Source organism: Trichoplusia ni, chromosome 23 (genome assembly GCF_003590095.1).
Source record: "Trichoplusia ni isolate ovarian cell line Hi5 chromosome 23, tn1, whole genome shotgun sequence".
NCBI classification, from domain to species: Eukaryota; Metazoa; Arthropoda; class Insecta; order Lepidoptera; family Noctuidae; genus Trichoplusia; species Trichoplusia ni.
The window spans coordinates 4,523,375-4,546,447 of NC_039500.1; the positions used below are offsets into that span (position 1 = coordinate 4,523,375).

Below are 23,073 nucleotides of genomic sequence, written 5' to 3' on the forward strand. Positions count from 1 at the left end.
ACGTTGCGTTTCTGGTAAACCCACCAAAATTTGTTAAAGGAAGAATGATGGAGATTGGGCAGTGACGTCAGTCCAAGTTAGGATACTGCTTTGCTTTGTCGAAATTGCAACAGTCATTCTTTAAATGGGTCGCAGGGATATGTGGAATTAAAATTGATAGATGTTTCATGGATCACAACGTTTCGTCTCAACGCATCCGTAATGAAACTAAAGGGTTATCTCCTCACCCCTCCCGGTGCTCCTCTCTTGGAATGACGGCTCACGACGCGGACAGTACAACAGCGAGTCTCATTACATACAATAACTAACGCGACGTATACTCGTTAACGTAGGTCCCTCCGACTCACAGCACGTAGCCATCTTCAGTACTCATCGACCACACGACTAATCACTAAATCCATACAGAACTACGCCGTATTCGTGTACTTTAAGGTTTATTATTAGTTTAGCAATAATTTCCGCGTTCAACACGCTTGTCAGAGAAATCTCTAATACTTTCTAGCGAATTAGATTTTCATATTTCATTTAACAACGATTTACTTACGATAATATTACTTAGAGATATAAACATATGACGGTAGATATCGGCACGTGATAGTCCACATAATATTTAAATACTTAACGTTACGTACTTTGCATTGACGTCGTATAATATATCTGTTTACGTAACAAAACGGGGAAGACTGTCACACGAATATTAAAATGCATTTAAACGTTATAATAAAATATTTCATGTAACTCTTAGCACACACTTGTCATATAAAATGGTAAATATTTACAAAATGTTCATGCTTGTATAAATATAATATGTTGGCACTACTGTACTTTTGTCACTTGGGATGATTAATAATATAATTTTAAATAACATTTGTGCATGTAGTATTGTAATTCTCTCTTTGCTGGTGTGGGGCGGGGCGCGTCGTGTCCCGCCCACACTCTTATCTCTATCGCAGTACTCGCTACTTAGGCCGTCGTTAGGCGCCGCGCCGCCCGCGCTACTTGCAGGCGACGCTCAGAGTATTGACGGTAATATCTAACATTAGGAAGGATTTAAGGAAATTGCTCGAATGTAAAGAGTATGCAAGACTTGATTACGTCAGCGATAACGCTCAGGTTCGTGAGGCAAGAACACTTTAGAAAATTATTGAATAGATTAAATATTGGAAGTGATCGTTTTCATACGTCAAGTAAAGTAATATTAGTTTTAGAAGTATCTAAGTTGTAATTTAGAGGATAAAGTTAAAATTCTTAGAGACTAGGATTTTGCTTAACACTAAGAAGTGAGTTAAAAAGTTAAGGCTAAAACCACGCTGAGCGACAGAGAGGCATGCGCATTGTCGTTCAGTGTGTTCTCAGCCTTAGTCATACTACAAGTTAAGGTACAATAATACAAGAAGAATTACTACTAACATTAGGAATTTGTGTGATGATCATTAAGAGCTACATTAGATTGTATATTAGTTAACACTAAGTATACATTTAAAAATAAATGCTGTGTTTGCGTGTACTTCAAGTTTGTGACTTATGTAGTACTCAATAAGGTATATTAACGTGTCTAGGCTTTAAAATTTGTCTAGCATATCTATTTGTGACATAAAAATATTCGGCAAAAGCCCTCTCAAATCGTAACACTTAAAAATAATTAACTAAATATAATATTTGTTCACAACAAATAAACGCAAATTGTGATAAAGTTTTACTATGTTACATAGAAGAAGATATACCTTCGGTAAATAAATAAAAAATAAAAAGATTTAAAACATTTCACTAATGTAGGAATGCAGATATTAGACAACCTTGTGCGCAGCGTGACAGGACTGCCGGTGACAGTACGTGCAGCGGGTGTGACGATACAACACAACTCTCTTGCACACACCGACACATAAATACATGTTCTGGTCTGCCGTATTGTCATGAATACTTATATCAAAATAATTGTTCATTTTAAAAAGTAAAGCTGTGTATAATAATAAAAATATATTTATTTTTTGTTTGGCAACACTATCAAGTGTTTTATAATGTTTTTTTTCTGCTAGAGTGATTTAGAAAGTTAACTAGCGTTGGATATATTATTTGAGGAATGACAGAATGATGAACCTCAACAAAGTTTTATCATCTGACTATGTCAAAATAACATATTCAAATATACAAAAATTTTTAGTTCTGGTCACTTTGAACAAAATTTAAGAAGAGGTGGTTTCTTAGGTTTACGCGAATGTTAAACATTGAAATGAAACTACTTTTACGGATTTTATCGCGGTTTAATTTTAGATTTTAGTTCCCGACGCTTCGAAACCTTTGCAGGTATCATGGTCACGGGTAGTCTGCCGTCGGGAATTAAAATCTAAAATTAAACCGCGATAAAATCCGTAAAAGTAGTTAAGGAGAGGTTGTTGAATTTACACTTGACGTGTTTAGTGCAAAATTTGACGCTAGTTAACATTTGCGACGTGAACATTCTTTTAAAATGCAGTTCTTAACTATCTTATTATGTAACACCTTTGATCGACAAACCTGAGTTAATTATTCTCAGCTTCTGTTTTATTTCATCCGGATTGTACTAAGGTAGGTTCGGGCCGAGTGACATCGAGCGCTTGCAGCTGATGCTGGACCCTGGGTCTACCTGATGCGGACGAGCAGCTTCTTCCATTGGAAGATGACGCAGAACGAGCGTTCCCCGTCCGCGCGGTTCGACGATCTGTGTAACCAAAAACAGGAATATTTGCTGAAGGAGTTTTGAAAATTTATGTTACGTTTTCTATCATCTTTTTCCTTTGTTTCTAGCTTGCAAAGAAGGGAGCAAAGAAGGGATTACAACTTTTCCTTCTTCCTCTTTTATTATTTCTGTTTAATTTGGTTACGGATTCCTTTATAACCAATACTTTCCCTGAGAGAATGAACTGAATGGTTTGAGAGTCATTCGTTGGATTTATTCATGGGTGAGAGTGGCTACAATGCCTACAATGGCGGGCATGTGTGGCGGTAAGGTATGGAATGTAGTGTCTCACGGTCAGTGCGGGCTCCAGCGCGCGTCGTCGCTGGCGTGCGTGAGGTAGCGCGCGCCCACGCGGCGCTCCAGCGCGCGCAGGTCGGCCCAGGCCTGGCGCGTCTGCAGCCACGCGTGAGACACCGACTTGTCCACCGACAGACGCTTGCGCTGCTTCACTTGCAGCAGGTTGTTGATCAGGTCGATCGCTGCACAACACAGTTAAACATTAAAGTAACTGATTCATGTTCTCTTCAGGATTCAAGGCGCTCAGTAAGTCTGATGACTCATTAGTTACGTCTTGTTTTAGAAACGGACCAATGCATTATAAGCCATACTTGCGCTGCGAAAAGGCGAACATCCAGCTAGGCAGCAAGAAGCTGGATGTTCCATCATTAGTACATACACCATCGTCGCAGCGATACTTCTACAATGCAATGTATCACTTAGCCCCGCAACGCCCTTATCCATTGCAATGTGAAATGCAATGACGTTATTCACTAATGGAATAAAGCTCCTTAGAGCAAAGAGAAATATTTCTAAAAGTTTCCAATTTTCTACCATATCGCTATCCTACTGAAGACCTATATAAATGCTCTAAAGTTTTAACGGTGCGTCAGCTGTTCATACTTAACACTATCTTAAGGCAGCACTCTCTTCTCACCTACCAACCCTCCTTGGCTGAAAGTAGAAGGCGATTCAATCCTGTAAATCGGCATGGCATCTATCTCAAAACCGCTTTTTCTAACCGCTTTTTCTGCCACCTTGGTGGATTTTTATATAACAAAATAAATAATCTTCTAACCATCTATAACCTAAATAATAAAATGTGTAAAAAAAAGTTAAATTCATGGCTTTTACAATTAAACTATATCGAAACCGAAAAGTTACTTAGCATACCAGTCTAATTCCTGTCTATGTACTATGTACAACTAGGTAATGTAATAAAAACATACACACACGCACACCCTCACACACACACACGAACACACACAAAACACAAACACTCACATGTACACTCGCACTACACACACACTACACTACACAACTAAACTTATTTTAAATACCTATTCTCGTTTTGTTTTCTTAATTTTAATTACTTTGTTTTATTAGTTTAAGTAAGTAAAATTTGTTAACTAACATTACTTACCGCAATAATAGTTATAGCACAAAATTTTGTAAAAAGCAATAATGGCTAAAGGGTGGAGACCTGGTGACCTGAAATACAGGCCCATAAAGCCTAGCTTAGGCACCAGTCTCACACAATATACTGTTTACTTTTATTTTTATGAGATTCTAAAATGTACATATATAATGTGTTTATATTGTGGTGAGAAAATAAACGTTTATTATTATTATTATTATTTCCTTTATTTCATTAAAATACATATAAATTACATTTTTAAATATATATAAAAACAACATACATTTAAAAATATAAAAAATAGTGTCCAACCGGCAACGGGAACAGGGCCCAAGCTGCCGGTGGTCAGGGCTCCAGAGAGAGGAACCTCCTCACGATGCGCGCCGTGTCCAGAAGTACCGCTTTCTGAATCAAACCCTTGACCCAGACGCCCAACGAGAGCCTCCGAAGATGTTGATCGAGGCTCTTGGCTATTAAGCCATTGGCACTTACGACTATCGGGACAATGATTGCCGAGTCCACCTCCCACAAGTCGACAACCTCGTGAGCTAAATCCAAATATTTCAATTGTTTTTCTTTTTCTGCTTTCACGAGGTTCTCGTCATGGGGGATGGTGATATCAACAATCATTGTCCGACGCTCTGATCGGTCGATCACCACTATATCAGGCTTATTGGCAACAATAGTCCTGTCAGTGATGATAGACCGATCCCAGTACAGTGTGATATGACCACTTTCGAGAACTGGGTCGGGCACATACTTATAGTACGGCACCTCAGATTCCACAAGTTTGTACTTCAGAGCAAGCTGCTGATGGATAATCCTGGCCACTTGGTTATGTCTGTGCAAGTATTCACCGTTAGCAAGACGAGAACATCCCGAAACTATATGTCTCAAGGATTCACCGGAGGAGTGACATGCCCGACAGATGTCAACTGTACCATCCTTAATTATATATTTTCGGTAGTTATTCGTCATGATAACTTCATCCATAATTGCACATACAAACCCTTCGGTTTCTCCAAAGAGATCTCCGAAGCGTAGCCAGGCCACGGACGCTAAGAAATCTACATCGGCCCCGTGAAGGGTCCGATAATAGCGTCCGTGTAGCTCCTTGCTTTGCCATACATCTTTGCGGTCTTTGACGCTCATTACGACAGGTTTGTGCCAGTTCTCTTTACCTAGAGAGAGCGGAGTGAAGGCCTTATCCACTGCCACCACATCTCGGTGCATCCCCACGTTCACTCGGAGGAAATACTCCCTGAGGTTACATACCTCGCGATTATGGAGGGTCTTGGCATTTAGGAAGCCACGACCCCCACACTTTCGCGGGATATATAACCTCATTACCGATGATCGCGGGTGGTGCATTCGATTTGCGGTGAGCAGTGTGCGGACTCTTCTATCCAAGGCGTCCAGTTCGGTCTGTGTCCACTTGAGTATGCCAAAGGAGTACATTATCACTGGCATGACCCAACCATTAAAGGCACGCACCTTGTTACCGCCCGACAAGGAACTTTTTAGTACCTTATTCAGGCGGCCAAAGAAACGTGTCTGTAACGATTGTTTCATGTCAGCAACATTAATGCCTAACGCCTCTGACATACCCAAGTATTTGTAGGTTTCCGTTGAGGAGAGGGACCTCAGGTTTATAGAATCCGAGAGCTGTATGCCCTGGGATTCTACAATCCCACCTCGTTTTACATGCATGACTGCACATTTGTCAACACCAAATTCCATTCTGATGGAATTACTGAAGCTTTCAGTAATCTTCAGTAACTTCATCAGTTGCAACTTGTTGGAAGCAAACAATTTCAGGTCATCCATGTACAACAAGTGGGAGATTACCTGGCTTCCTCTCCGCAACGAGTAGCCCAGCCTTGAATTCTCAAGCAGAGTGCTAAGAGGATTCAAGGCTAAACAGAACCACAGGGGACTCAAACTGTCACCTTGAAATATTCCCCGCTCAATCCTAATAAGTTGACCGCTCTTTTGGATATCCCGACATCCTGGATAGTGAAGCACCGTAGTCCATTGCCCCATACATGACTTCAAAAAAGTGCGTAGAGTTGTATTGATTTTATACAACTCTAGCACCCTCATGAGCCATGCATGTGGCACCGAATCATAGGCCTTCTTATAATCTATCCAACATGTCGACACACCCTTTTTGGAGCGGCGAACTTGTTGGCAAATAGTCATATCAATAAGGAGTAGCTCCTTAGTACCACGTGACCCATTCCTACATCCATTCTGAGAGGCAGACATGATAGAAAACCGTTCAATATGGTCATTAATCTTTTCTCTCAGAATGGATGTAAGCAGTTTGTAGATGGTGGGTAAACATGTAATGGGTCTATAATTTTTGGGGTCCGTGGTACTACCTGTTTTGTGGAGCAGATGGGTGGAACCAGTAGTGAAGAACTGTGGGAGCACGCCCGAGTCTACGGCAGATTGGAATTGGGATGCTAAGCAACCATGTGAACTTGGTAGCCATTTCAACCAGAAGTTATGCAGTCCATCCGGGCCCGGGGCTTTCCAATTGGCCAACGGACGGACTGCATTGGCTACGTCTTGGGGACTAATATCAATAGCCCCCATTTCTTCTATTCGTTCACACGATTGCTCAACATCACGTATCCAATCCCCCTCAGAGTGGGTTACAGGCGCCGACCAGATGCTGCGCCAAAACAAATTTGTAGCGACATCATCCGGCAGGCGTCCGGCACCCTCCTCCGACGCAGCTTTATTTATTATTATTATTATTATTATTATTTAAAAAATGAGGTCTGTTTGTTACCTTCAGCGGAGATCTCCCTCCAGGGCGTGGGCGGGTACATGAAGGCGGCGTTCTGGATCTGCTCGTTGATGTCCTCGTCCTCGTTGAAGGGGAAGGTGCCCGACAGCGACACGTAGATGATGACACCCACCGACCACATGTCCAGCGAACGGTTGTAGCCCTTGTTGCGGAGGACCTCGGGGGCTGGTCAATATAACGGGAAGATAACAATATCATACTGATGAAAATACCAGTGTCAGTTTATTATAAGCAACACGTAAGTAACATAGATGATAATGCAGTTTTAGACATTGCGAGGTGCTTTGCGGAAGAAAGTCGAACTTCTGTGAGAAAAAAATATCGAAGCAACTGAAGAGAAAACAAAAAGCTTTACTGGTGTTAGAAGCACAAAAAAACCCTGGTAAAGAGAACTGTAAATGTCTCGGAACTTTTGATAAATTACGAGTGATGTTCAAACTCATATTTAAGTACAATGTAGACTTACCGAGATACGCGGGCGTGCCGACCACGGACCTCCGGAAGGACTTCTCCCCGATTATCCTGGCGAAGCCGAAGTCGCACAGCTTGACCTGCGGGAACTCCTCGTCCGTGGACAGCAGCACGTTCTCCGGCTTCAGGTCGCAGTGCACTATGTTCTTCTCGTGGAGGTGCTTTAGCGCAACTAGAATCTGGGCGACCATACATCAGATTAAAAATTAAATTTGAGTTTGGTTGACTGCTTCGTTACATCAGAAAAGGAAGGAGCGAAGAAAAGAAAGATTTTTTTATCTATAGCCTTAATATGAGGTGAACCTTAATAAGGCTGTTGTTGCTGTTCACAAAAACAGTGCAGCCGTAAAAACTTCTATATCGAACCATATGTCCAGTCATGCCTAAACATGCGACGCACTCGCACGCCAACCAAGTCTTAAACAAGAACAAGTGCTGTTGTAAAAACTAGCTCTAGCATAGCTCTCTTTACGAAATAGTACGGCGTCTCATTTCCACAACTTCAACACTATTGTGCTTATCAAATGTTTTAGTGGGGGTACAGCATTTGATAGGCAAAACAGTAAAACATATAATTTCAGGCTATCATCTGTACTAACTAACCTGTGCCACCAAGAACTTGGTGATCCTCTCGGTGAGCCTCCCATTCTCATGCGAGAGGATCATCTCCAGCATGTCTCCCTTCAGCTTCTCCATCACCACAAAGATCCTCTCGGGCGTCTCGAACATCCTCTCCAGGTTCACCACGCCGGGGTGCGACAGGTTCTGCAGGATGGCTACTTCGTTCTTCAACTGAGCTTCCTGTTTAGTCGGGAAACGGAGCTTGTCTATCACCTAGTATAAGGGAAATACAATTTAGAAAGTAACATTTTGAAAGTACCTTCCTGACAATTTATATATTTGAGCTAGTATACCTTGATGGCGACGGGTCGCTTGGTCCGGCGGTGCAGGCCGCCGTACACGATGCCGAACTGTCCGGAGCCCAGCACCTCGTCCGGGTAGATCTGGTACAGCTGCGCCATGTCCGTCACGCGCTCCTCCGTGCCCGCCTCGCCCTCCGCCTCGCCGCCGCCGCGGGACTCCGCTGCGGGACACACCATATTAAACAACGAGGTTTCGTTACACAGTCGACGATTTAGGATCTAATACATCTCGTAGATTTTGATAGTAACTATGGTTATTATGATTTATTATTAAATGATGTAACGGTTTACTCACGCGTATTTATCGGGGTAGCTCGACTGATCGCGAGTCACTTCGACTCGCGATCCCGCCGCATCTGCTTATGATTAAGGACTCCAGTTGGGTCCGAAACTAGTCGGGCTACCCCGTTAAATACACGTGAGTAAACTGTTACATCATGTAATAAGGTTTCGTAAATATACATGGCAAAGTTAAGGTTTTCTTTTATGGAAAAAATTGGATCAAGACTGTAGCATAAATAAAATTTCACGTATTACATTTTCGGGTTATTCGGTACCACCTGATCTGATCGTGCAGAACTCTTTCACTATTGAATAGAAAATAATTTATAAAATAAGATAAGTTTTTTTTAATGTTAAATAAAAATACCGGCATGGTGCGTGACGGGCATGAGCGCCTGCCGGATGGCGGTCTCCCAGGAGCGCGCGAGGTACGCGCCCAGCCCCGCGTCGGGCGGCGGCGGCGCGCCCCCCGCCCACGCCTCCTCCACGCCCACCAGGTAGTCCACGTTGGCCGTGCGGACCTCGAAGCAGTGCATCACGTCTGTACACACGACACGATTAGCACACAACTCTAGATACCTTATAAAACAATAATAAATTATAGATTAATAATAAGTCAGGAGCCTTGATGCGACCAGCCGAAGATAGATCTCGATGGCGTGCAATTGGGCAAGCCGTGTCCAGCACAAGTGTAAACAAATATGGACCGACCATGATAAATAAGTTAGTAGCCAAGTAATTTTAGCAAAATCAGAAGGGCTTTACACCGGTACGAAATACTGTGGGTAGTTATGACACACAATCTATCTTCTGTTCTTTTTGGTTCTTCCGCCTTGCCCACGTCAAAACGAGGATGCAAAAAGAATTCATGGAGATAGTTCTACGTCATTTCAAAATGACACATAGTGCCCCTAGTTTTGGTATACTACTGATGAATAATCGTTCTCTGATGCCCTACTAATGTACCAAGCACTTTATAATAAGTATCAGAGTAGTGTAACCTGAGTGCCGCTGGCGCGCCGTGTCGATGGCGAGGATCTCGTTGAGCGGGATCTCCTTGTAGTACTTGCTGCCCTGCTCCGAGGTGAACAGCGTGATGGACTTGCTGTCCAGCCGCCAGTAGTGACGTTTTATCTGAGAGGGGAATAATTAAGGTTCGTAAGGTATTATTATGTAGTTTTATTTATCTTTTCGTTTATACACACAGCACTTTTTGTATAAAAAACATCTGCATAATTTAATTTAAGTTTCACAAACATTCAAGTTATGTCGCGCTCAGTGGGTTTGGTGTGACATCCGTGAAGTCAAACATATATTTGGTTTTAGTTTTTACATAAATGATTTAATTCCCAATTTTCCTGTACAAATAAACCTAAGAAAAGCTGGTGGAAAAAAGTACAGGGAGTTTCAGACCATTCTTATGGCAATATAACTAAAATTGGAACAAGCTTAGAGCAAGGGAGATTGCTACAAAAAAGTCTTTCTATAGTTAATCTCACCGTCTTATCCTTATTAGTGAAGTGCACGAGCCAGCCCTCCTTGAGCCACTGGCCCTCCCTCTTCTTGGTGTGCTTGACGGACTGCACGATCCTCATGAGCGGGATGTTGGCGCTGGGCGAGGACGACGAGCTGCAACGTGCGGGCCAGTCAGATCCACTAGCGAGGGGGGTTGGGGGGAATGCAAGGGGGAAGGCGGCGGTGGGGGCGGGGGACTTGGGAAACTTATTTATACTATTTTTTTGATTTCTTTAATATAGTACTTTAAATTGTCGTGCGTATTTTATGCCTTTCGATGTTGTGTTTTAAATACTTTTTGTGGATTGTAAATACACGGTGATTTTTCAGTCGTCTTACAAAAGCAGCCCAGTTCATGTATCCGACGTAAAATACCCCTAGGCGCGATTTTTTTTTTTAATCATCAACTAAGATAATAAGTACGAAGAAAAATTAAACAAGAGAAATCTGAAATATACTCTTAAAAATGATAAAAACGCCGCCGCCCGCGCCCCTCACCATTGTTACAAGGCTCGGACCGCGCTCGCAACAGAGCTGTGTTTCTAAAAAACTACGAATTGTATCATAATTTTGAATAAAAATTTGCGCTTTAAATTTATTCAAATCTCATAAATACCTATTTTTTTATCATTAACGTGTTCTAGTCATTGGATACCTACATGAACGGGGCTGCTTTGGTAAGACGACTAAAAATCACGGTGTATACTAAAGTAATCTATTTTTTTTTGTCATGAGTAAACTAAATAGTAATGGAAATGTAAATGAATCTGAATCAAAGATTTTAAATAAAGTAAGGACATTAAAATTTGTTACCGTTTGTCGTAGGTACAATTCATTTTCTGTCAGAATTCCTGTAAAACTCACGTAATGCATGAAAATATATAAGAGTTATAAAGATAATTGTTATTAAAAATCAAGTATCAGCAAAAAAGGGTTTCTTTAGTTTAGTTAGTTGCTCACAAATATACAACGCAATTAAGGGGGGTTTAATGATTAGATCCAAGAGGGAAAAGTTGAGTAAAGTAAAACAAACAAAAGCCAGGAATTAAATGAAATAATGAGCACGTTTACATTAAGCATTCCTTGACATTATAGACGACTGATAGCGCAACGAGAACAAAAAACAACACAACATAAAAAACCAACGAAACACAACAAATAAGTACCTTTGCACCCTAACTTGCAGCAACAAACAGTTTTTAAGTCTGTCGGTCCTAGAAACTTAAGAGAGCATGTTTAATAAGCTATCCTCCACCCCACCCCCAGCCCCACTCCCACCAGCCTGACGGCTCACCTGCTGGGGCGGCTGGCCGCGCGCTCCGGGAGCGTGTCGCGCTGCGGCTCGTCCTCCGCGCGGCGCCGCAGCTGCACCTGGGTGAGCAGGGGACAGGGATACGTTAACACATGAGATACAAAGTAATCGTCAAATTTGTAGTCAGCGATGAGCGGTTCATTCCTTTACATGGTATATATAATATGAATGCATTATTAATAGGGTATTTGACAAAGAAATGAAGGGGATATTTGGGTGACTAAAATCTGTCGTGTCGTCACTTACGTGTCCGTTTTTTACTAGCTGATGATGGGTTTAGCTCTCACTACCAAACTTAAGTACTTTTTATCTTCCTTTCTTTTGAATTCGTCATCATCACTCGTATAAATCAATTTCACCTGAATCAAACTATTAAGATGTAGCTATCCAACATTACCTCGCCATCATCTCCAGTAGCGCTCTCAGCAGCTTCATTACCACCGTCGTCGGATTCGTCGTCCAGCAACCGAACCGACTCGGACAGCTCGCTGCCTGTACTGCTGTCCTGGTACTCGCCTGGGGATCAAACGACCGAGAGTATGAGACATTTCACAAATAAGAATTACAAAGGACCTTCCTTGTTTCTTAAGTAAGACTGCACTGTTGATGGATGTGGTCTAGTCGAAAGTCTTGTTTTCACATTGCAACATTTTGACTTTAAAAGTAGGAGGCTCCTACCTCCAACATACTCGGCTCCTACTTACTGTGTATGTCCCTCAGCTCGCTGCCGCAGTCCTTGGGTATGAAGGGTATGCACTTGCGGTGGGCGTTGTAGTGGCAGTCCTTGCACTGCAGGCCCTGCTTGAACAGTCCGCGCAGCAGCTTCTTGCAGTGGCGGCACACGGTGGGGCGCGTGTACGAGTGCACCTCGAAGGTGTGCGGGATGGCGGGCCCCGCGCCCCCCGCGCCCCCCGGGCCCGCCGCGCCCCCCGGGCCCGCCGCGCCCCCCGCGCTGCTCAGCGCCGCCGCCGCGCCGCGCCCCGGCGAGCGCCCCCGCTTGCCGCACCCCTGACATACAAACGCCATCGATACACAATTTCTTAAATGTGGTCTGAGGTTAATGCTGATCTGGCCTATGAATGGTTATTTATTGCCTGAATACCGTAAACATACCTAAGCCATTTCTATGTGTGAATTATTAATTACATATTTATAAACGACTTTTTTTCAAAACATCAGCAAATTATAAATTAATCCAAGTTCTTGCTCCTGTTACTTACGTTTATAGTTTTATGGTCCCATCACTAAAAAGAACAAATCAGTGCTAAAATAGTCTTTGGAAACTAATGGACGCACTCGACTCTGGTTTCAAAGTGTTTGTTCTTTTACTGTTTCTCAAAATCCGCTTTTCAGAATAATCCTATTTGTAAAACTATCGCTGATGTAAGTTGTAAGCCTATCCCTATGTTAGACTTAAGGTGCATTATTTTCACCTTACAAATCAGAATTCCAAATAGTTTGCCAAGTTTGCTTTGAAGCAACAGTATTAAGTGCATGTTGTGTTATTTTTCTATTAACGTTGTGCCTGAAGATTAGCTTCTTATATTGAGCGAATAATGAACTCGTCGGTTAAAATAAAATTTATTTCAGTTTGTTTTCATGAATTAAGGAGATGTAGTTCACAGATCACTGAAGTTTTCGTAGCCAACCTCTTTGGAAATAATATGAATCATGATTTTCATATATTATTACTGTGTGTTACGTTTTGTGAACATGGACACTACGATGCTGATGCCGATTATTCCAGTACAAGTAAGTATTTGAGATATAAGAAAGTCAACAGATTTTTCAGCAGTAGTTTGTTTTTGTACGTAAATCAGTAATATAAATTACTAACATTTGAATAGGACGATGGGTAGGTAACTTGGGAATATCGAAATAAAACTAAATCAATATAATATTAAATCATTTATTTGGAACAAAAATATAATTTTCCACATACGCTACCCACCACCCTATTCATGTTAGTCACAATAAAAATCTAAACAATGTTTGTATCAAAAGATAACAAAATACTTTTAGTAAAAGAAATAAATCTTAGTAAAAATGTATAAACGATACTAAGTAATGATTGGACGGAGTAAACTAATGTGTCAATGTAGACTGATTCGTACAATGTCAGTCACATCGCTTTTAACAATTTTAAACTTATTTATGACTAAAACATTAAAAATCAACTTTATGGTAATTATCTTAGACTTTAAAATCTGTACTTCTAAATAGTATTTTTAACGCACTGATCGAGGTAGTCAGGTGTTCATGATCTGTTGAAAATTCAGTCAAATTAGACCTGACTACGTATATACAGGGTGTTTAAAAAATGCTTTATTTAATTTCATGCTTTCTCATTTGTTCCTTTTACAGAAATATCTGTTTACGTTTCGGTGTGACCAGAAAAGTTGATTTCAATGTAAAATATATTCAAAATTTGTGTCAATTTCCTAACATCTAAATAAAATATTAATATAATGAGTTTCATTGTAAATATCATTTGATTAAATGCAAATATTAAAATTTGTATAAAAATATAACACTTGTTATGTCAAGTTAGTTGTTTTATGTTTTGAATATGCGCGGATTACTATAAATATAATTAATCTTGTTTGTGACAGTATCAGATAACACTTGTGTTTTTATAATAAAACTTTTATCCATTATATTATATCTTACGCTTACATGGTAATACTGTATTTATCAGATCGAAGATTTACAGCTTCAGCAGAGATTCGTTTTTGAAAACATTGTCAAGAAATGGATTAATCAATAATAAAAACCCTACATTAAGCTGCTAGTTAAGTTATTAAAGGTAATGTAATTATCTGGTACAGATCAATCATCCCCTTTTCACACGTGCCAAAAAAACTGAGAAATATACCTCATACTGATTCTAGCGACTTCACATAAAACCTTGTTTTATTTTTTGTCATTGGAAACCTAACTCATACGATAATATGGACGCGTGAGAAGGGGGTTTCATACAGTATACTTGTAGATGGCTCCCTAGTCTTTGTCAGTGACGAGCCTGGCGAGGCGCCTTACCAGCGAGTCCTCGTGGCTGGTGTGGCTGTTGGTGGAGCTGCGCGAGGGGCTGCGGCCGCCCGCGCCCCCCGCCGCGCCCGACACGCGCCGCGACCCCGCGCCCCCGCCGCCGCCCGCGCCCGGCGTCACCGGCGACGTGCAGTTCGATGGGACCTTCACCGCGCATCGCTTGTGGTAGTTGAGCCCGCAACCTGAGAATTATGGAAAATGTTAACCGGATGACGATTAGTTTAATGGTCATTTGATATTTCTGTAGAAAACACACAGAGCTTTACTTTATCGTCGAGGTCTACATTCTTCCTTAAGAGCTTTTACCTAAATTTGGTCTTTTTTGAAGTTACATAATTTCTTCTTCAGCTGCATAATATATATTAAAGTATCCTCACCTTCACACTTGAGGCCTTGCCTGACGAGACCGAACAGCATCTCCCCGCAGAAGTCGCAGAATGTGGGCGCCTTGTAGGAGTGCACCGCCAGAGCGTGCGGCCGCGGCACCGGGGCCGCCTCCGCGCCGCCGTCGCATAGCAGGGCTGCAGGAATAACAGGGTAACAGTCAACGAAAGAACTAGGACTTATTCAGTTTATGAGTCACAATGATGTTAGTTTTTTTTTGTTGAACTGAAATTTAAGAGCCTGGATTTTGGTACAAAGATCATGTGAAATTCCATATTAAAACATGAGCTGTTGCACTACTTGAATTAATCTTATATCTCTTTATGACCGTTTCAGGCTTTTTATGATACGTTACCTTGAACTCGTAGCTATCATGACAATGTCTTAGAGGCAATACTTTAACCAGTTAAGAATGGAATCATCCAGAAAGTTGAACCAACAGTACCAAGAGTTCCGTACATGAATACTCACGGTTGGCAGTAAGCACGATCTCGACGAGGGTCTCATCTGTGACGTCAGAGGCGGAGTTGATGAGCTGCAGCACGTTCGGGGAGCAGTAGTCGTGCCGGAACAGCAGGATGCGGTCCGACAGACGGTTCAGACCATTATCTGGTATCTGGGTGATTAAGAAATTACTAGGAATGACATGATTATGCTACCGCACTATATTTACTTCCAGGTGCTATAAGACTGCTACAAGTAGCCCTAACTGTCCAGAATAATCTCTACGAAATGCTTAGCTGGTTTTTCCAACCAAATAATTCTTCCCTTAAATGCTTTTCAGATTTTTTACTAAACGTATGTAGTTCCAACCTTATCGTGCACGAACTTGACGGCGAGGTCCTTGAGGTGAGCGAGGGTGAGGAGATGCGCGGGCGCCGCCACCGCGTCCCGGACCACGCCCAGCTGGAACAGGAACGTCACGTCGTCCTCCATGCCGCGGCGGGGCTCCCCGTAACGCTACAGACAGACACAACACATTACTATCACGGTAACATCTAAGGAGATCATTTAAAACATATGAAGTGAGTCAAACAGGAATAACCCGGACGTAGTTGTAAATATGAGAAGGAAAAGTTGCCTTCAAACATAAATTTGGGACGACTATAGAAAAAGACACTGAAGAAATATCGAATAAGCATAATCAGAAGTTCACCACCATGCCACAGACAAACAAACAAACATCGAAAAACTTTTTATAAGAGTGTAAATAAACAATATGGTATAAACCTTGCATATAAAGATATATGGATCACACAAACAAACAGAGACCTGCCACATCAGCTCTGACCAACAGAAGTGCTGAAATGAACTAAACTAGAATGGATACATGAATGACTAGCTGTTGCGCCCGACTTCAACTGCGTGGTTAGAAGATATAAGTTAGGAATTTTTGATGAATATTTTTCCCCGTTTTCCATTGTATCTTCGGTCCTATTAGTTGCAGCGTGATGTTTTACCTAGAAGCCTATTGAACACAAAAATATTTTTTCTATTTGAACCAGTAGTTCCTGAGATTAGCGCGTTCAAACAAACAAAACAAACTCTTCAGCTTTATATATTAGTATAGAGTATAGATATACGATTCAACAGATTTACCAATTTCTTCAAAAGAGATCACTACCTATATACATCTTATAGAAACTGGAACAGGAAGCCAGTACGATATGTAAACATACATGGGCGAGGGCACTGACGCGGATATTTTAACATTAGCGTTGTCTCCCACGCATCATGCAATACGCGACTCGTGTCGTGTGGGCGGATTACTTGTTTTGAAAGGTGAGATTTATTTCAGAATTATGTGCCTGGAAAGTCGTGATCGCAAAGCACTGAGCCATGCTTTGACTTTTCTACACCATCAGCAGCCTTACTATCTCTAGGATTTTCTTCATTTCGGATGGTTGATGTACAACTTGGTGTACATAGATCACTGATGTGGTTATAAACAGAACCCTGTGAAAGGTTCAGGAGTGCTGGTTTCCTAACGATATTATCCGTCATCGTTTTAGGCAAGTAATAATAATTTAGTAATACATAAGAATTCAAAAAGACTTGGTGCTTGCCGAAATTTGAACCTACGACCTTTGGCTTAGCAGTACAACGTTCATAGACGTGGATTATTATTTGCTGCAGGTTACTTCAGGAATTAGGAGTCTTTCTGGTTCTAAATATAATAATAATTAACAAGTCGCTAACATATTGTGAGGACACACATTTTTTCTTTGGAAAAGTAACAATGCATGCTAACTGGGAGAAATAGTTAAGACAGGTAATGCGCAAAAACGAGCAGCATCTACAATTGCACAATATTTTATGAATGTCAAAAGAGACACTCAAAATAGGTAAAATAGCTTAAAAAACACGTTCTTTCCTCGTTTTATCTACGGTTATCACTAACGAAAATATTTTGAGAGTCGAATTGTCTTGACCGGGTCGAAGCGACCTTGCCGGAGAAATTATGACATTGTTGCGGTTTGTAAATACGAGGTGCACTCGGAGTGCACATGACGTATTCCAGCTGAGATAGTGGTTCCACATTGTATGCAACTACCGCAACATAGTGTGACGAAGTGCTGACGTTACGATATACTATGTAAGCTCGTCTAATGTAAGTAGATCTAGATAAAGAACGTTTGTGCGATCGCTGAATAAAATAGTTTAACAAAGATTTTCATTTTTGTGAAACTTGGGTAAGTTTCGCAAGACATTGGCTTCCGTGAGATTTTAATGTTTGAATGGAACCGAGAGCTTTAATTCTCTCAACTAAAGTTTGGTTTCTGGCTCCTCCGGCTAAGTAACGTTTGGACAACAACGCTTTTTTTCTACCAACGACAAAGTTGATAGAAAGCGGTCGAATTTATGAAGACAAATATCGTAAATCCATACTAAATTTCATTTCGAAGTCATGATAGCCTAGCGGGTATACATATATTTGTACGCACGAGTTGCAAGTTTAATCCCAAAGCAGGCGAAATACAATTTAACTTTTTAAATTATTGTAAACACCAACGCAACACAAATGAAAAAAGGAAAGCATCGTGAGGAAAACTGGATATTGGAAAAACCAAAAACTGGAATCTATAATCGCTAAATCGGTGGTAACCGGGTGATCAAATCTCAAACCTTCCTTATATAGAAATGGGAATGTGCCCAGCAGCGGGGAGTCTATAGGTTAGTTTTGTCATATTGACATTTCGAACCACCGTTATTAATTGCAGTAGGTAATATCACTTTCACTGCCAGAGCGACTAATTGAAAAGGTTCCGCTTATGTTGGTTATGTATCTTGAATTAGCAAGATATTATTACTGTATGCATAATATCAACCTACAACTGTCCCACGGAAGGGCAAGGGTCACTCCTCATATATAGAAAGAACAACAAGTATTAATCACTGACTGAGGGTTATCTGTTGCACCTAATTAAGACCAGGTTTCACAGACGTTTGTTTTTCACCGAGAGGAAGGTTAGGCTAATTAGGGAAAATACATGTAAGCAAGTACGAGATATGCTGGTAAAAATGAAAGACCTAGCTGAGCCTTTAGCTTCCTTCGTTTCAACCAGAATGTCAACATAGGTATGCACTCATTTTATTCCTTAATAAAAAAATTAAGCCTCCACTAGTCAAATAAACGTATTATTCGTTATAATGGTTTTTATAACATTTTACAGGTCTATAAATTCCGACTCATTATGCTTTTACAGATAGTAATTATTTTTTTTTTCTTAAGCATCTTTAGTGCACACGCTTGTTCAAGTTAAAACGATAAATTTAAATCTATGTACTCGAATATAAACACATTTATATGAAAGTCACACGATCATAAATATAAAACTAGATTTGGCCGGGTGCGGGTCTAAGGCGCAGAACATGCGCGTCTATTATCATGTTCGATAATATATTATTAGCAAAATACTGATTAATGTATTATCTGTTTTTCTAATTAGTGCACACGGGGACACGGGAACGCATACCTTTGAAACGGATACCAGATATGTGAACCGGTAGCTGAGAGAACTCTAATGAAGATGATTCATTTGTAGAGTTAAAAATAGTTTAAGGTCGACATTATTGTCATATAATTTCGCTGAGCACTTAAGCTTATTTACTCGATCAAATTTATTGGCAAGTCACGTGTGGGAGATGAATGCCATTCCTATATAGTCTCTGTTCGAATGCAAAGTTACATTGTTGAGGCCCTTAGATAAGCTTAAAATGCGCACGCAGGACAGCTGTGTATCAATGGAAATGCATACTAAACATTAAAAATCACCGCTTATTAGCAAGACGGGTATTGGTTATAAAAAGAACCTTATTCTAGGAAATAAATCAACTCTGTCTGTTAAGTCAGTGTGTAATATTTCACCTGCATTAGTAAGTGGTGTCTGCCCGCTGATTAGCGAACATCAGTAACTTGATCACTAGAGCTTTATTATTCATTTGGCTTCGTCTGGAGTCAGTCTGGACTTGCCGACGAACAAGTTTGACGCGCAGTTCAGGAGGTAAACAAACATGCTTTCGATTACATTTCACAATGGTATGTTGGCTTGTAAAATAATTTTGCAAATTTGCAGTAGAGGAGGATTACAACTAGGTTACGCCAAGGCAGCTTTTCTGGCTCAGAACATTCGCGATAATAAAACAAAATAGTCCGTCCACTTTGTAAAAAATCCTTTAATCAGTTTAACGAAAATCTTCAGGCATCTAGGTTCGCAAGACATTTGCGAAACAAACATTGTAAACAAAAACATAATAAAAAGAAAACAAGACAATTTCTGGAGGCACCTCGTTCCGTACGTAAACACGTACACATGAGTATTGTTATGTCTGTTCGTTGTAATGGCTCGCACATGTCAGTAACTGGACACGACAGACGTCGACGTGTCGAGTTCTGCCGAGCCCCCGAGGCCCCGGGGCAATGTGTAACACCGACTCTACTAATAAATACGCAGTTGTGCGAGCGTGACAGCTTGCTACACTAATATATAGCGATTTCTCGCTCCCACAGTGGAGGGTGGTAGTACTATGTCGGATGGTGACAGGATCCCATGTCTTGGCGTACATTCCAGCTGCTTCCAGACAGAGTGTCGTCACACAACGGATTGCCGCCTTGAACTTGAGACCGAATGATGCATCATGACATATTGTTACAAAACAGGGTTTGGTAAATAGAGCATTGTGTTACAGTTTCTGTTAACCTAGACCTTTCTAGAGGCAGTAATGTCGTTTATTTTTCAGATTCTTTCTACTTATTGATTCAATGATAATTTATTGGAAACATATAAGATGCTGATCGATCACTCTGATAAGTCGACAAAGTTCAGATGTTTTCATAACAAGATTTTTTTTTTTGCTCTGGTATCAAAGTAGGTACTCGGGAAGACAATTTAAACGAATCTAAACTGGATAGTATTTTTCAGTGGAACTCCTAAGAGCACCTTCTAGCTTCACCATAAGATCAGCTCTATGGGATGAGAGTATATTGCTTTGCCACGCAATACAGTCGGAAACTTGATTGTTTCTACATACAAGATTTGATAACAGACAATGTACGAAAAGCTAGCTTATTTAATTGTATGTATAAATTATTCAATTATCTAGCAATCTTAAGCAATAGACAAGCATTGCAGTACATTTGAAAACGTCAGCTCAGCAACAATAGATAATCTCGTTAACTAACACGAGACCGAGGAGACAACATCTGTGACTGACCTCGCCTCGCAGCTGATGCACTAATATTAGCAATATCTGCTATTTACATAAACGTGAGGAATTATTATTTAACGACGGTTGCATTGTTAACAAGTGCATTATTATAGTATGACAGTCGTCACGGGTCAGGCTTAGCGCACAAACAGAGCTGCGCGTGCGCAGGCCCCGGCGCATGTCGCCGCGTCACCAACACCATCAGCTGTTGTTGTTGTTATTGTTGTAATTGTTGTTTGTGATAAAACTGATGACTATAGAAGCAGAGTTTTGACAGGTGCTATGAAAGGCTAGCAAAATTGATTGGTTGGCGGATCACATAAATAAAAATCTTGTCTGTAAGATCGAAGGGATCGTACATAAAATCCGGTCGAGTAGGAGTCATAGTTCCGCTGTGGGTTCGACTGTGGGTTTCGAGTATTAAATAGGCTGAAGAAAAACAAATATTCACAAATAAAGAAAATTTTTGGAATTTTATTTTTATTTGTTTTATAACGAGAACAGAAATACATGTGTGGAAATTCTACTGCTTCCGTTGGAGGCAGGCGCGGCATAAGCTTTATTATTTTCACGAAGATGTATTAATTAAATTCGTTCAAGTAAATTAGGTTTAATAAAATGAAAAATACATTTTCGAACATTATTTTTAGCTCATACTTTGAAAGTAAAACCAAAAAGTGTTTCTTTCTTGGTATTTCGCGAGCTTTGAACTTTAATTAAATATAGCAGAGATACCGTAGACATGCAAATAAATTCTACGAAGCGGTACCGTATTGTTTACTTATAGAAACCTTATTTTTACTTGAAATATTCTTAGAAATATACCTATAAACAACTGTCAAGTAAGAAGCAATAGTGAAAGCCTTCAAAATCCGAAGTAATCCTGGTTTAGTGTTACATAAGTATTGTTACTAGTGAGTTCATCGAAGACCTCCGTGGTCGAATGGTGAACGCACCGGTTCCAAGGTGTCGCTAGCTCTGAGGTCGCGGGTTCGATCCTCGGTCGGGTCAATATAACACATTTCGACATTGTCTCAGGTCTGGATGTTTGTGGTACATTCGTTGTATCTGAATTCCATAACACAACTGCTTTAGCATCTTACTTTTATGTATTTAATTATCATAGTGCATATCTTGTTATTATTTCCGTAGAAAACAAAGGGTGCACGTGGAGGTGATAACCCGCCCTCGAAGCTCGCACGTCACGCACACGTCACGACATGCAACTAAAGGGCGCACACGAAAATAATATCAAGTTTTCATTATTATACTAGCTGTTGTTAGCGGCTCCGCTCGTAACAAATCGAATATGATCCGTAGAGCTAGGCGCACGTTAAGGATGATCTTAAAAAAAATAAAAAGGTGACGCTTCATGTTAAAAATATAGCCAGTTAAACAGATGTGATTACAATGACAAACCCAAAAAAAGTGGAGCTCATTAAATTAAATAAATCAAACGCTAATTAAATAAATACACAGGCTTCCTGCACACTAGGCTTTTAGGCTTCGCAGCAAGGCTGCAATTTGTAGGTGTCTTTTCATTCCCGGTTACTAATATATTTAACCGGTTACGGGGTCAACCTAATACCGCACAAAATTTATTGTAACATAATTCAAATCACCAAAGTATTCGGCAGCATATTATGCTGTCCAATAAAAGTATCGTGCATAGATGTCATCCGTCACCATGGCAACGAGCAAGCAATAAGCTCATAAACTGTCATAAAGTTTGTGTCCGTTATATTTAGATGCACGAGTGTTGATTGTTGGCCAATAGCTGCGCGTGCGCCTTCAACCGCTCTACTACGAGTTAATAACTAACTAGTGTATGATTTTGCGGAAATCGAAGCCGCGGCCTTACCTCCGAAGTCGTAAATATCGGATATTCAACCTCAATCGAGATTTTTGGCAGTTTTCTTCTATCTGAACTCTACGTTTTGTATTGACTTTTTTAAATAATTGTGATATGGTCGTTTATGATACCTCATAAAAGAGCTCTTATTAGACTAGTTAAGAATGATCACCGGAAGCAATGGATCTCCGACAACTATTTCCGTACAATCAGCTCTGATTACACACCTATACTTTGTAATAATTCAATTAGCATTCGTTAGCAGAACCTCACACCATCACTAATGAGCCGGGCTGACAATTTGAATGACCTCCGGACGTAATGCACTTGCTTCATAAATAATTCCTAATAATGTAGAATCCCGCAGAAGCTATTACGTCTAATGACTGACACAATAATTTGTAATGACGCACATAAACAGTAATTTTGCATTGGTTAGCTTGGATTACATATTATGCTTAATTTGCAATATTAAGTGATGACGACAAAACATCACACCGTGTCAGCAAATGATATAAACAACCGGTTAGAGGAAACTTAAAACTTCTTTAGCGGCGTTGTATACTTTTTTGTAATGAGTAAAAACTGTTAAACTCGCGTCAGGACACGTGACCTGGCCGAAAACTCGC

The 23,073-nt window shown here is 40.6% G+C and overlaps 1 protein-coding gene across 1 annotated transcript in view; it reads right to left on the minus strand.

Annotated features, from left to right (window-relative positions):
* Positions 1–2,306: 2,306 nt before the first annotated feature.
* Positions 2,307–23,073, minus strand: part of LOC113504905 (serine/threonine-protein kinase D3) — a 66,559-nt gene continuing 45,792 nt past the window's right edge. Inside the window, 17 exon segments of the mRNA XM_026887411.1 lie at positions 2,307–2,698; positions 3,009–3,195; positions 6,931–7,113; positions 7,415–7,598; positions 8,023–8,253; positions 8,334–8,503; positions 8,992–9,165; positions 9,626–9,758; positions 10,124–10,280; positions 11,434–11,510; positions 11,849–11,967; positions 12,156–12,403; positions 14,615–14,681; positions 14,877–14,998; positions 15,000–15,042; positions 15,349–15,499; positions 15,697–15,843. Coding sequence (XP_026743212.1) covers positions 3,011–3,195; positions 6,931–7,113; positions 7,415–7,598; positions 8,023–8,253; positions 8,334–8,503; positions 8,992–9,165; positions 9,626–9,758; positions 10,124–10,280; positions 11,434–11,510; positions 11,849–11,967; positions 12,156–12,403; positions 14,615–14,681; positions 14,877–14,998; positions 15,000–15,042; positions 15,349–15,499; positions 15,697–15,843 — 2,391 coding nt within the window. The 3' untranslated portion in view covers positions 2,307–2,698; positions 3,009–3,010.